At 39.9% G+C, this 14,171-nt stretch overlaps 1 protein-coding gene across 3 annotated transcripts in view; it reads left to right on the forward strand.

The window, feature by feature from the left end:
* Positions 1 to 14,171, forward strand: part of LOC121725278 (cadherin-89D) — a 65,440-nt gene that overhangs the window by 40,667 nt on the left and 10,602 nt on the right. For all 3 annotated transcript variants that reach the window (XM_042112142.1, XM_042112143.1, XM_042112144.1), the window contains exons 4-8: positions 6,711 to 6,897; positions 11,527 to 11,635; positions 12,886 to 13,085; positions 13,389 to 13,517; positions 13,780 to 13,972. In XM_042112142.1, coding sequence (XP_041968076.1) covers positions 6,711 to 6,897; positions 11,527 to 11,635; positions 12,886 to 13,085; positions 13,389 to 13,517; positions 13,780 to 13,972 — 818 coding nt within the window. The remainder of the gene's footprint in view (positions 1 to 6,710; positions 6,898 to 11,526; positions 11,636 to 12,885; positions 13,086 to 13,388; positions 13,518 to 13,779; positions 13,973 to 14,171) is intronic.

Here is a 14,171-nt window from a genome sequence, read left to right on the forward strand (position 1 = left end):
ACGTGTCACTGAAATTAAAGATTTAGGAGTCAGCTTCACATCCGATCTAAACTTTAGAAAACATGTAGTTGAAGTATGTAAAAAGGCTTACTGCAATTTAGGGTTTCTGCTACGGCAAGCGCATCACTTCTCTAACATCGCAGCTTTGAAAGCCCTCTATGAGGCTCTAGTGAAAAGCCACTTAGAAGGCAATGCCGTCATTTGGTCCCCGTACGAAGACAAGTACATTAAAATGCTAGACCGTATCCAGAACAAATTTGTGCGTTTCATATACCTCAAGAGGTACGGGGCTTACCCAGGTTACCCTTTACTGTATCCAACGCTATTTGTTCTGGGTATGGTCGGATATTACAAATTAGAAACTAGGAGGGAAGTAGCTTTAGCTACTTATGTAGTTAAAGTTTTGCGCGGTGAAACGCACAATCCAGCTGTGCTGCAAGCAGCCAGACTGAGTGTGCCGGACGGGTACGCGGAGCGGCGGCGCCGACCGCCGCTACTGGAGGTGTCGCGCGCGCGCACCAACCTGCTGCGGATGGCCCCGCTCACGCGGGCGCTGCGGACGCTGAACACGGTCGCAAACACGGTCGATTTGTTTACGTGCTCATTGAATGAGTTCACCAAGGTCACATATTGTGTAGCAAGTAAGCTAGAATATAATTTTATGTAAGTAATAGTAACGCTCTATTGTATTAGGTTTTAACCTGTAATGATAGTTGTGATTTGTAATAAATAAATAAATAAATAAATAAATAAATAAATAAGTAATTTCTTCCAGGCAACCACAGGCAAAGGACAGTATGTTATTGATATTAGGTGAATGTGCAATATTTACTTGGATAAGGATTTAATATTTTTTTTAATAATACATACACAAATACATACATACATACATACATTATAATATTATATAAAAAGGTGATTAAAAAAAATAGGACATAAATAAAAAGAAGTTCAGAAGTTGGAACTTAAAACTACAATTTAATCATCATTTTTAAATTCTAACTATTGCATGAATTACTAATAGATAAAAAATGTTCTTTTACGAGCATTTTGAACCGATACAGTGTAGTCGCCATTCTTATATGGGTAGGTAATGAATTCCACAGCCTTATTCCCGTAGCAGCAAAAGAAGAGTTATAGTACTTTGTATGTTGTACAGGCACGTCTAAAAGGTGATTTGAAGCAGAACGTAACTCTTTATCTGCTTGCCGAAAAGAGAAGTTATCCTTCAAGTAACATGGCAGATACGGATCATGTATGATGGAGAATACAAGTGACAAAATGCGAGCATCGCGACGACGACGAATCGGTAGCCACTTGAGTTTCCTTCGGTATTCGGATACATGATCGAATTTTCGAAGACCGAAAATAAATCGTATGGCAAGATTTTGTAGCCGCTCTAATTTGTTGAGCTGATCCTCAGTCAGGTTGACGGAACAAGTATCAGCATAATCGAGAGTGGATAAAAACAGAGACTCTGCTATCTTTATTTTGGTTGCTATGGGAAGAACATAACGGAGTCGAGAAATGGAGTACCAAGTGGCAAATACTTTCCTGCTAAGTTCTTTAATTTGCTGTCCCCACGACAAGGTTTCATCGAGGAAAACCCCAAGGCTCTTAACCGTCTGACTGAATGGTACAATCGTACCATCAACGACCACCGGTGGTAGGCTACCCCAGTCAATCCTAGATACCATGCCAGGACTACCAATAACTATTAACTGTGTCTTGTTTGGATTGATAAGTAGACCGTGGCTCAAGGCCCAATTAGAAATAATTTCAATATCCCTATTTAAGGTATTCAGGGTAACATGAAGGTTATTTAATGTCGACTGAGTATATATCTGTAAGTCGTCAGCGTAAAGATGGAAAGACGACACAATATTTTTAGTGATGTTATTGATAAAAAGAGCGAATAAAAGGGGGGACAAAACACCACCCTGGGGAACACCGGCAGAGATATCAGTCCAGTCAGAACAAGAGCTGCCCAGCTTTACTCTCTGTCGGCGTCCCACAAGGTAACTTCGGAACAAATTGATTACAGGTGATGATAAATTTAATGTCTTTAGTATTCCAATCAATACATCGTGGTCGACAGTGTTAAATGCGCTGCTGAAGTCAAATAAGGCTAGAACTGTAAGTAACTTGTTATCCATGCCAAGTCGTATATCGTCAGTTACTTTTATTAGCGCAGTAGTGGTACTGTGTCCACGTCGGAAACCTGACTGGAAAGCGCTTAAAAGATTATTTTGCATTACGTAATTAGTAAGCTGCTGACAGACCAACCGTTCAAACACTTTAGAAAGAAAAGGTAATATGGAAATTGGACGGTAGTCTGAAATCAGCTTAGGTCTAACAGATTTAGGTAATGGAATTACGCTGGCATCTTTCCACGCGCTAGGATAAACTGAGGTATCAACAGCATGGTTAAAAATATCAACGAGTATGGGCAAAATAATATCGAGAATGGGGATGATCATTTTTCGACTAATACCATCATCGCCAACAGCATTAATAGCGTCGGAAGCATTAGAAGAGATGGATGTAACATATTTTCTGACATCATCCTCATTGAACCTATTTAGAACAAATGAAGGAAAGTCGTGAGAGAGTAAATTTTCTAGATTGTCAATAGTTTTAGACTTTAATTGCGGGCTAAGTGAAGTTAAAGGAGCAGCAAAGTGACAATTAAGGGTGTTTGGGTCTAACGTGCAGGAATTATTATCCGTGCTTTTGCCGACACCCAGGGTTCTCAGAAATCTCCACACTCGACTAGGATCCCCATTCTCCACAGACGAGTGAATGTAACGCCGCTGAGCGTCTCTACACAGTCTGTTACATCGATTTCTTATTTTGACGTACTTCTCTCTGTGCTCCTCACTGTTGGAGTTTTTATATTTCGTTTTTGCAGCATGCTTTTGCTTTATTAGCAATTTGATATCCTCAGAAAGCCACGGCGCTGGGGTATGCTTTAATTTGACGGGTCTTACTGGAGCATGTCTGTCATAAAGGCTAGTGAGAAGCGAGTTAAAAGCATTCAATTTATCGTCAACGTGGACAGCATGAAGGACCAAGGACCAGTCAATGTTTTTCGTGTCATTCCTTAAGTTCTCAAAGTCTAGCGCTGCAAAATTCCGTTGCATTAGAACCTTCCTCTTAACTTTAGGAGGACGCACACTATAAGAGAGATATATTAAATCATGATAGGAGAAAATATCAGCGGAACACTGTCCATGCCTATGAACAAGATTAGGGGAGGACACAATCATCAGGTCCAGTAAGGAGGGGGTACAACCAGGGGACATATGTGTGGTGTTCGTCGGAAGCAAGTGCAAGTTACAGCTTTCTAAAACTAAGTTGAGTCTCCTAGATCTAGAGTCGCCCTTAACCATGCAGGTATTAAAATCTAATAATATATAATATTATTAGGTATTATGTTTTTGTTGAACAATGAACTTGGCTCCGTTCCATCATTGAATGTAAAATTTAAGACTGGATGCTCAATAAAACTAGAGCAAGACTAATTAAAAGCTTTAAATAATTTTAAAATTGTTGACGGTCCGACACAACTTTTACCGTTGCCATATCGTTCTACTAAAACAGATTCCCATACAACGTGCTTACGATGAAAAGGAGATGATAACGCACGAGAAAGTAGAATTACTTACTTAATTTAGATGAAATACTGCAAGCCATGCGAGTCATTTAATTTTACAACTTCATTTTTTAGGGTTCCGTACCCAAAGGATAAAAACGGGACCATATTGCTAAGACTTTTATACGTGGGAGAGCCATGCTTCGGCACGAATGGACCGGCTCGACCGGATAAATACCACGTTCTCACAGAAAACCGGTGTGAAACAGCGCTTGCGCTGTGTTTCGCTGAGTGAGTGAGTTTACCGGAGGCCCAATCCCCTACCCTATTCCCTTTCCTACCCTCCCCTATTCCCTTCCCTTCCCTACCCTCCCCTATTACCCTATTCCCTCTTAAAAGGCCGGCAACGCACATGCAGCTCTTCTGATGCTGCGAGTGTCCATGGGCGACGGAAGTTGCTTTCCATCAGGTGACCCATTTGCTCGTTTACCCCCTTATTTCATAAAAAAAAAAGACTTCGATGTCTGTCTATCTGATGTCCGTCTGTCCGTCTGTCTGTCACCACTTCACCAGGCTGTAACTCAAGAACCGCTATAGCTAGACTTCTGAAATTTTCACGGATTGTGTATATCTGTTGCCGCTTTATCAACAAATACTAAAAACGAAAATATATTAAATTAAAATATATTTATAGGGGGCTCCCATAGTTAAAACAAACGTGATTTTTTTGCTATTTTTTGCTCTTAATCAATAACGACAATACACAGGCAATTCAAATGTTCACAAAATACTTAATTGTATTAGTACTTTAATAATGAATAATAAAATTTAAATAAATTAAATAATTAAGGGGGGATATATTGTAGGCTCCCATACAAAAAAAAAACAATTTTTAGCCTATTTTTACTCTATAGTGGTACGGAACCCTTCGTGCGCGAGTACAACTCGTACTTGGCCGATTTTTAATTGGCTTTTAACTACGCTTTTAAGAAATTATGAAGTTTCAAGAGTTACATCTAGCGTGGTTTGTGGAACTACTAGACAACACTTTGTAATATTTAAGTCTTAAGTTCACTAGAGATGGCGCTTCACATTTTTGTGCTGTTGTACTTCAGAAAAAATATTATTTTCGGTTAAGTTAAATTAAAATAATATAATACTATTAAGTAAGATTTCAAGCATACTTTCAATACAAGAATATAAACTATTTTTAAAATAATAATTTACAAAATATTATGAAGTAAAGTAATTTTGATCTTGGTTTCAACCGTTCGCTTGGTTTGCACACAGGGTCCGTTGTAGTTCTTTCATACTGACATAGATGTCGTTAACGTCGCAAATGTCTAGTAGTGTTATAAAGGCCGCGCCACACCGGAATGGCAGCGGCGAGGCGAGCACTTTTAGTGTCATGTGATTTTAAATTTTATCTTCATTATTGTAATTTGTAATACATGAAGTATCGCTTGAGAAATCGCAGCTGCCGGCGGCCGTCAGCGGCCACGAGCGGCCATAAATTTCCCAAGCGATAGTATGTATAAATGTATTACAATATGAAGATAAAGTTTAAAATCATAATACTCGTAATTACGACACTGAAAGTGCACGCCTCGCCGCTGCCATTCCGGTGTAGCGCGGCCCTAACTCCATACTGAATGTCCTTCGGTTAGTCAGTTTCAGACAGGGTTTGTCATTTTCACAAATAATGATGATTGCCTGGTATTTGTAATGGTCATATTTTATTGTACATACATACATACGGTCAATATTCTTTATCAGACCCAAGAAGAGGCGTAGTGACTGACTTATAATCAAAACTGTTTCAACCATTAAACAAGTAACCAATTCCCAACCCAAGTAAACATAATTTCTTGTTCATAGTACTCATAAGTCGACCTATAATCTATACTAATATTTCAGCAGTAATTATTTCCTTTACCTTTAGGCAGGTGGAAAATTAAAACTGAGTCGATGAGAACGTCGCAGTCGGCGTCGTCGTTAAAAAAGATAAAAGATTGCCTTTGTGTACCATCGCGGGTCGCTATACTAATTGAACTCCATTTGGACGCGAATTGATCCATATCCAGGTAGGTAGCTACACCCCTGGATATGGGTCAATTCGCCCCCCGGCGGTAGCGCCGTATAATATGCCGTATGAATTTACACGGGGCCCCCAACGTGCGTGTGTGTGCGGGCTGAAGGCCCCCAAAGAAAAAAATATACGAGGCCCCACCAAGGTATGTTACGATTCATAGCATATCCCTTATTTTTAGGGTTCCGTACCCAAAGGGTAAAAACGGGACCCTATTACTGAGACTTCGATGTCTGTCCGTCTGTCTGTCTCCAGGCTGTATCTCAAGAACCGCTATTACTAGACTTCAGAAAATTTCACAGATTATGTATTTCTATTGCCGCTATAAGAACAAGCAATAAAAATAAAATAAAATAAATATTTAAGGGGGGCTCGCATACAACAAACGTATTTATTTGGCCTTTTTTACTCGTAATCAATAATGGCAACTGCTAGGCACTTGAAATTTTCACAGGATCCATAATTATATATTTTGAACTTTAATAATTAATAATAATATAAAAATAAAATAAATATTTAAGGGGGTTAAACATGCAAAAAACACAATTTTTGCCTACTTTCGCTCTAACGGTACGAACGGTACGAAACCCTTCATGCGCAAGTCCGACTCGCACTAGGCCAATTTTTTTTGTGGCTCTTATACAAAATATAATTATATTTTCTTTAAACGGTTTTTCCTCTTACATTAGTGGGTTACATGGCTATTTTAATGAAAGGAAACCTTGACTATAAGCTATGAGGGTGGTTTTTTTTATTACAATAATTAGGGTCGTCTATGGGCCAGTCACCAGTCGCCTATATTCTTTGTATGTTCCAATGAGGGAGTTGGAAATTCTATTTGCCACCAGATGCCGCCACGTAGTATTGTATCAAACTGCTGTCATATGACACGACTCAGTCATGTGTCATGATAATATGCCTATTTCTCCCTAAGGCTACTTAGCGGTACCTGGTGGCAAATAGAATTTTAAACACCCTCATTAATCCTTTAATTTGTACTCATGTTCTTCTTTCCTCTTTCTCCAGGGGCAGTCTCTCCCTACAACCAGTAGACAGTGAGGAGGACGCGGCGCTGTTCACGTACCGCGACGTGAACAGCACGCACGTGGCGGTGGTGCTCGCCGCCAGCGTCGACTCCCTGGTAGACGGGGACTCGCCGCAGAATGTGCTGAAGTTCCGCCTGCATTGTGACTCCGAGGCGGGGGATGAGCAGGTAGGTGTAGAATTGTAGATGATGGTGGTGGCCGGTGGGCAGTGGCAGCCTTAGGGGGTGGCGAACAGGACAATCGCCCGACACCTCGCTCTTGCAGGAGCCTCGCGTCAAGCAAAAAGTCATAAAGTGGTATTTTATATAAATTTTTGGCGGTGAGATCCCGGCGTCGGCGGCGGTGGACAGTCGGCCAAAGGGCCTCGCAAAAACCTGCCGCTTGGGGCTTCGCAATAGGTAAGACCGCCTCTGGCTGGTGGGACTCGCTGCAGGTCGTGCTCAAGTTCCGCATGCACTGCGACTCGCAGGGGATGAGCATGTTGATACATAGACATTAGACAGCTCGAGATAAGACTTAAGCTACTAATAATAACCTTCCGTGCAATTACGGCACTAAGTAATAATTATAACTGCAAATAGACTTTGTTAGCTAATTGATCCCCCATCTTTATTTTGTACAACAAAAGTATCCTTCACAGCTAGTTTTTATTATTCGTAGTTTCACAGCAAAAAAATTGTATCATTTCACGACGATTTCCATGAAACCGTAAATCATTTACAGTTTTTAATTTCTTATGTTTACATGAGTACCTGCTGTATTAAGCAGCTCTTAAAGTGAATTAGCAGGCACTTAATTAGCGCGATCACGCAGTTACTCCCATAGGTTGATGTAGCGCGTAAACTTTACAATTTATGATCACTTTTATTATGTTAATGAATGTACTGCCACAGAATAAGTTGAGACAGAGAAAACTGTTATACGAGTAATTCTGTAACTCTTTACTTTTGTTTGGTGACTATAAGAACGCAAGGCTCAAAATCTTATAGAGATCTTAATGCGTTCTATACCTTTAACTGTCTGGTCAACCAGAAGTGAGTCGAGAGACCAGAGGTAAAGGATGTTTAATTTCGTTGCCTATGGCCTCTTCATTCCCAAACTCATCATAAATTTATTATTATGTGTACAAAAATTATTTTCATAGCCATGACGATTTAAAATACATTTTTCGATATTCTGAAATATCGTCTCTTCTGCCTAATTTCTGTCTCCTGTATCCTGTCAAATCATCTTCTGTGTCCATTTACTGTACTACGTTCTAGGTACGATCACCGCGTCACGTCGGCCGACGACCCGCGCACGTTAACGGCCTACGTAGACGTAAACCTTATTGGCTCCCGGTGCTTTTATTGTTTCCTACACAGCTTTAATGCAAATCCGCGTGTCTCGAGCCAATTAAACTTTTATGACGTCAATGGAAAAACTAAAAGCTTTCAAGGGTTTAAAGTGTTGGATAATGGATATGCCCTTAAAATATTTTTATGGGATGCTAGAACTTTTCCGCAAAATCGTTCCAAAGAAGTGTTTATTACATTTACCGATTCAAACCTTGGAACCGTGCACTTAAGAGTGCAAAAATCTACACTGTTTTTTATTGCTTTCATATTGAGTACGTAGATACTAGATATATTTGGTATATATTCAGATATAAACTGAGTTCTAGGTGAAAAACCGACGATTGTGACATATCAACACACAGTTTACACTTTTAGACTTCAGTTACTAGCAGTTAGCTTCAAATGACGCATCCGTTTTAGCAATAGCAATATCTACCGTCAGTGACTCATTCACACCAAATAAAACAGATTTTCCTCCCCCTGATCAGTGATACGAACATAAATCATCCATAAAATATCATCCATAAATATGGATCGGCGCTCATATCGCGTTGTCTGACCACCGCGGGTAGCTCGACCCTCGTCTAAGGTTCAACCAGAAACGTCAAAATACCTCCGTGTCGGACTGTATCTTATTTCATACGCGACTAGTGGGTAAATACTCAGATGCTCGATGTAATAAAAGGTGCTTAACACATTGAGTGCCAAGATATTCCAGCAGATGAATTCTGATCCCATGAAACATTTTATGATGTACGAAATATCTCGTAGCTGGCCTACATATACAGTACCATATACAGTATATACATATACAGTAGTATAGATGCCAAGATCTCGGCACAGCGATATACAATTGTCTATTTTGACGCCGTATACGAATTAACTCGTACTGCTTCGTACTCATAACATTAGAGTAATTATTTATTTTATTTATTTATTTATTTATTGGAAAACAAACAGCATTTTAACACATAACAACTGTAAATAGTAAAGTAGCACATATGAGCCAATAAAGTTTTCACAGATAAATATTACAGTAACATGGATCAATAATTTGTGATACAAGAAGTTTATGCAACGGTTGACAGTTTATAATAATTATAAATAGAAAATTTCACACAATTTTATACAATAGTGTTGAAAACAAAAATATACTTACATTACAAGAAAACAACTATATTTCTTTGATTGTGGCAGCAAATAATTTAAATTTTGAGTTGAATATATCAATTTCATTAAAATTAAGATTATGTTTTTCACACGCTCTCACTATAAAGCGATTCTTAGCATAATTTGATCTACACACAGCTGTATCAAATGTTGAGCTACTACGGGTACGAGACGGGCACCTAAATTGAATTTGACTAAGGAGGTATGGAGAATCTATCATGTTGTGGATAATTTTGTTTTTGTACCTTGCATCTCTTTAAATTCATTAATCAGTCGCCATTAGACCATAAATACTCTGGTTCAGAAGACGGCTGTGCTGCAAGAGACTCAATAATTGCAGAACTCGTCGACGACGATGAGGAAGCCGAAGATATACTTGCCCTGTCTTCGTTGGGTCCATAATCTGCATCCGAGTCTTCTGGAGAAAAGTCACCTTCATCCTCGCTATCAGATTGTAAAGCATCCCAAATATCCTCTTCTCTTTGAAGTAATGATTGACGCGATGTACTGGTCCGTTGTGGTCGAGGCATTTTTGGCGATTCGACGTCTAATCAGTGCGGCTGACGGCGGTGAAGAAAAGAGGATATTTGAGCTACTTTACAATCGCATAGCGAGGATGAAGGTGACTTTTCTCCAGAAGATTCAGGTGCAGTTTTTTTTTAATGAAATAAAATGGGGATAAACGAGCAAACGGGTGACCTGATGGAAAGCAACTTCTGTCACCCATGGACACTCGCAGCATCAGAAGAGCTGCAGGTGCGTTGCCGCACTTGCCGGCCTTTTAAGAGGGAATAGGGGAGGGTAGGGATGGGAAGGGAAGGGAATAGGGGAGGGTAGGGACTAGGGGAGGGTAGGGAAGGGAATAGGGTTTCACCAAGTGAGTGAGTTTACCGGATTGCCCAATGCCTCCGGTAAACTCACTCACTCGGCGAAACACAGCACAAGCGCTGTTTCATGTCGGTTTTCTGTGAGAACGTGGTATTTCTCCGGTCGAGCCGGCCCATTCGTGTCGAAGCATGGCTCTCCCACGTAAAAGATTATGGACCTATAGAAGACAGGGCAAGTATTTCTTCGGCTTCCTCTTCGTCGTTGACGAGTTCTGCAAATTTTATTGAGTCTCTTGCAGCACCAAAGCTTATGAATGAGTAAGTTAATAAATAATAATATATTAACGTACTCAAAGACGATTAAAAATAAAAAATAATTCATTAGTAAACCCAATGTATTATTTTTAAAAGCTTTTTTATTTTTAAGCGTCTTCGAGTACATCAAAATTATCTTACTCATTCGTAAGCTTTGGCGCTTACACACGGTATTTAGGATGTTCTTTAGAAAATAATATTACGAGCAAATAGCAATTAGGAGATTGCGAGTTAAAAAAATCTCAACGCCCACGCCAAATTTTCCTGAAAGCTCTCGAATGTTCTCGAAAATTGACCAAATTAATTACTCGGCTAGGCAACAATTCACGAAGATAAATAAAAGATGAAGAAATACTTTTTACAGGTGATCATTATTTTATTTTATAGCAAAAATATAATTTGCAAAAATAAAAGTGGTCCATTACCTACCTCAAGTTTCTTTTTTTGTGCGAAACACGAGCTAAGAGTTAAGACACGGTAAAAATTATATTTTTACTCTTATGTAATCACAAAAAGTAAGTAATGACTTTATCGTCAAAACAATATTATTGTATAACTCTATCAGCTCGATAGTGAGTGCAGTAGTTAGACTCAGTAATTAGTTACTAATTAGTGATTTTAGTAATTAGCCATAACTCTTGTTTGTTTGTTCCGGAGCTGGCGCTAAGTAATTAATATTGTATTCTGTTCACATCCGATCTAATCTCAACGTAAATATAGACATTTCTATTTTGAAATCGCTCTCTGCCTTTGCTTTTTTTTTGCTCTACAGTAAGGGGCCTTCTATTTTTTTATACCGTCTTTTTGGATACAAACCTTTAGAAGATAACTTAACGAAAGTAGGTAATGTACCAACTCTTTACTCTTGCGACACCCTAAAGACGAGTGGTAACAACATTTCATAGTTTATTATTTTCTCCTAGTTTATTTAGGTGATACGAGTTACGACTACCTTGTTCCACTACTACTTGCCCGCCAAGACTTTCCATAATAATTAAGACAAATAGAGTATGGAGTATCTGTCAGATAAGTTGTGGATATCCTATCCGGCACTTATCTGGAAGTGGTGAAACAAGCTCTTACTCTCTTGTGTTAGTCGTCCACTTGTTAGCTTGTTGTATGACCACTATACCTATTTTGTCGGCAGGTGTCGGCGTACCTATCGGTGACTGTGTACGTGGAGGATGTCAACGACAACGCGCCGCAGTTCGTCGATACGCCGTACCGAGTCGCTGTTGATGAGCTCACACCCACAGGTCAGTAGGTACCATAAGATACTTTGAGGTCTACATGAAGACGATATATTGACAACCACAAACTGCAAACCTTCAAGAAACGAGCGTATCCCTCTTAAAAGGCTGGCAACCCACCTGCAGTTCTAATGTTGCGAGTGTCCATGGGCGACGGTCGTTGCTTTCCATCAGGTGACCCGTTTGCTCGGTTGCCCCCTATACATATATTACAAAAAACAGAATCAAAAGTGGGCTTCAAGGCTTTATATCGAGTCAAATAAACAATTAAGCAAATCATAATGTCAGTACCATCAATACTTTGAGGTCTCGTCATCATAATATAGCCAACCAAAATACTAGAGCCTAGAGGATGTTCAAATGTTTATATCAACACAATATGTTACACAATACACACTCACTAAGCAAAACTTGTACCTACAACAAACACACAACACCATGAGGCCATGAGTCTTTGAATTCACCCAGAGTTTAAAATGATTGGTTCACAGCTTACTATAGATTTGACATAATATATTTTTATTATTTATTACCTAGCTCTCTGCAGTAAGTCACACCACAATAGACATAATCTGTCTACTCTGGTCATACGAATAATTTATTTTACAAATAAGCAGTACCATTGAGTCGTCTATCTTTATAATATTATCGTAACTGTGTCTGTCTTCTTACTGTAAATTATAATTTTAAATGTTTCCTGTGCACAATAAATGATAAATAAAATGCTCACCTCTCTGTAGACTGGGTTATAAGACCTCTACCGAAAAAACTGTCTCCAGGTCTGACAACGCTATGAACATTGTGACTCCGCGAAGGCAATTTAATATTATAACGCGCTGTCGTTAGTGGATCACTTACAGGCGCGTGGGCCGCGCTCGTTAGATGCTTTGTAATATGATTGGAGATGTTCCTGCTTCGTATACACAATAAACACCTACACTATGAATAAAAAATGCTCAATGCCTTTCTAGAGTTCATTATGTCAATGAACTCTAAAAAAGCCCAATTCTATAACTTTTTACTTGTACAGACTTTAAGTATCCAACTATTCCACCAATTCAACAACGCTTAGTTTACGAGACTGAATTACTTTTAAGTCACATAATACAATTTTAACTCCAATACTTTGTTGTAAAGTGTGTTGGAATTTGAGCAGTCTAACGAGCATATTTTGTCTTTAACCAAAAATACCCAAAGGAAGTTCTAATGCGTGGTTCTTTAAGCCTATTTTAACACAGGATCCTCATGCATTCCAGGTCTAACGATCTTCAAGGGTATCCGCGCGGTGGACCGGGACAAGCCGAACACCCCCAACTCGGACGTCCAGTACAGCATCAGCGCGGGCAACGACGGCCGCTTCGCGCTGGAGAGCTCGCACAAGCCCGCGCTCCTGCTCGCCAAGCCGCTCGACTATGACAGCGGGGATAAAGAGTTCTTCCTCACTGTCACTGCTTCGGTGAGTTATAAATCCACGCGCGATATGAAATCAAAATATGACAAAATGCCTCGCAACTTCTCTCTTATATTAGCCTCGTCCTGTCTTGCGTATTATCACCCGCGTGCGGATTTGGATCCGCATAGGGCAGACAACATGCTCCTGGTCGCACGCGTGTTGCCCGCATGATAGGAAAAACAAGCATTAAAGGGCGGTGACAGTTGAACTGAACATCGACGTAATGTTATCACGAGATGAAAATATTATTGTATTATTTTGTTTCTCTTGCTGGCTAATTTACATAAAAGTACTTGTGTTTTCCAGGACCGCGGCTCGCCACCGCGCAGCACCAACATAACCGTCCACATCATGGTGCAGGACAACGACGACCTGCCGCCCAAGTTCACGCGCGACGTCTACCGCACCAGGATACCGGAGTTCTACCCGCTCGTGGTAAATGTTACTTAAAGACTTTAACTCTATATTTCTATTGAAAATGTCTATGTACCTAGCTTAATAGAAAGCAATTAGTGTCTAAAAGGTGACTGCGCGATTTTTTATAAATAAGTGCCATCTACTGGCAACTGTATTAGATTTTTATATGATATTAGATTAGGCAATTTAATATTAGATTATGTAACTCAATTAAATAATTAATCAATCTCAAAATTTTAAATTGTTTGAAGTTCTAAAATTTCTATTTTTGAAATTTCAGGGCAAGAGAATCCACCAGGAGCTGATATTCGAGCAGCCGATCCGCGCGTTCGACCAGGACGCGGGCGTGGCGGCGCCGGTACGCTACGAGCTGATCTCCGGCAACGAGCGCCGTCTGTTCCTGCTCAGCGCGCTCAACGCCAGCCTGTTCCTGGAGAAGGAGATAGACCTGGACGCGGAGCCGACACTGCCAGGTACAGCTGCCTTACTCTCGACAGAATCAGAATCGAATCAGCTCGATCTCAACAGTTTTTGCCACTTCCGACATATATACTAGCGCATGATCGTCTGCGGCTCAATTTGGAACTAATCAAACTCGTAAATCAAAATCGTATCAGTTTCGGCGGTAAAGCTGCTGAACTGTCGACTTAATATACCTGTTGTGAATTGTGA

This window comes from Aricia agestis, chromosome 3 (assembly GCF_905147365.1).
Source record: "Aricia agestis chromosome 3, ilAriAges1.1, whole genome shotgun sequence".
Lineage (NCBI taxonomy): Eukaryota > Metazoa > Arthropoda > Insecta > Lepidoptera > Lycaenidae > Aricia > Aricia agestis.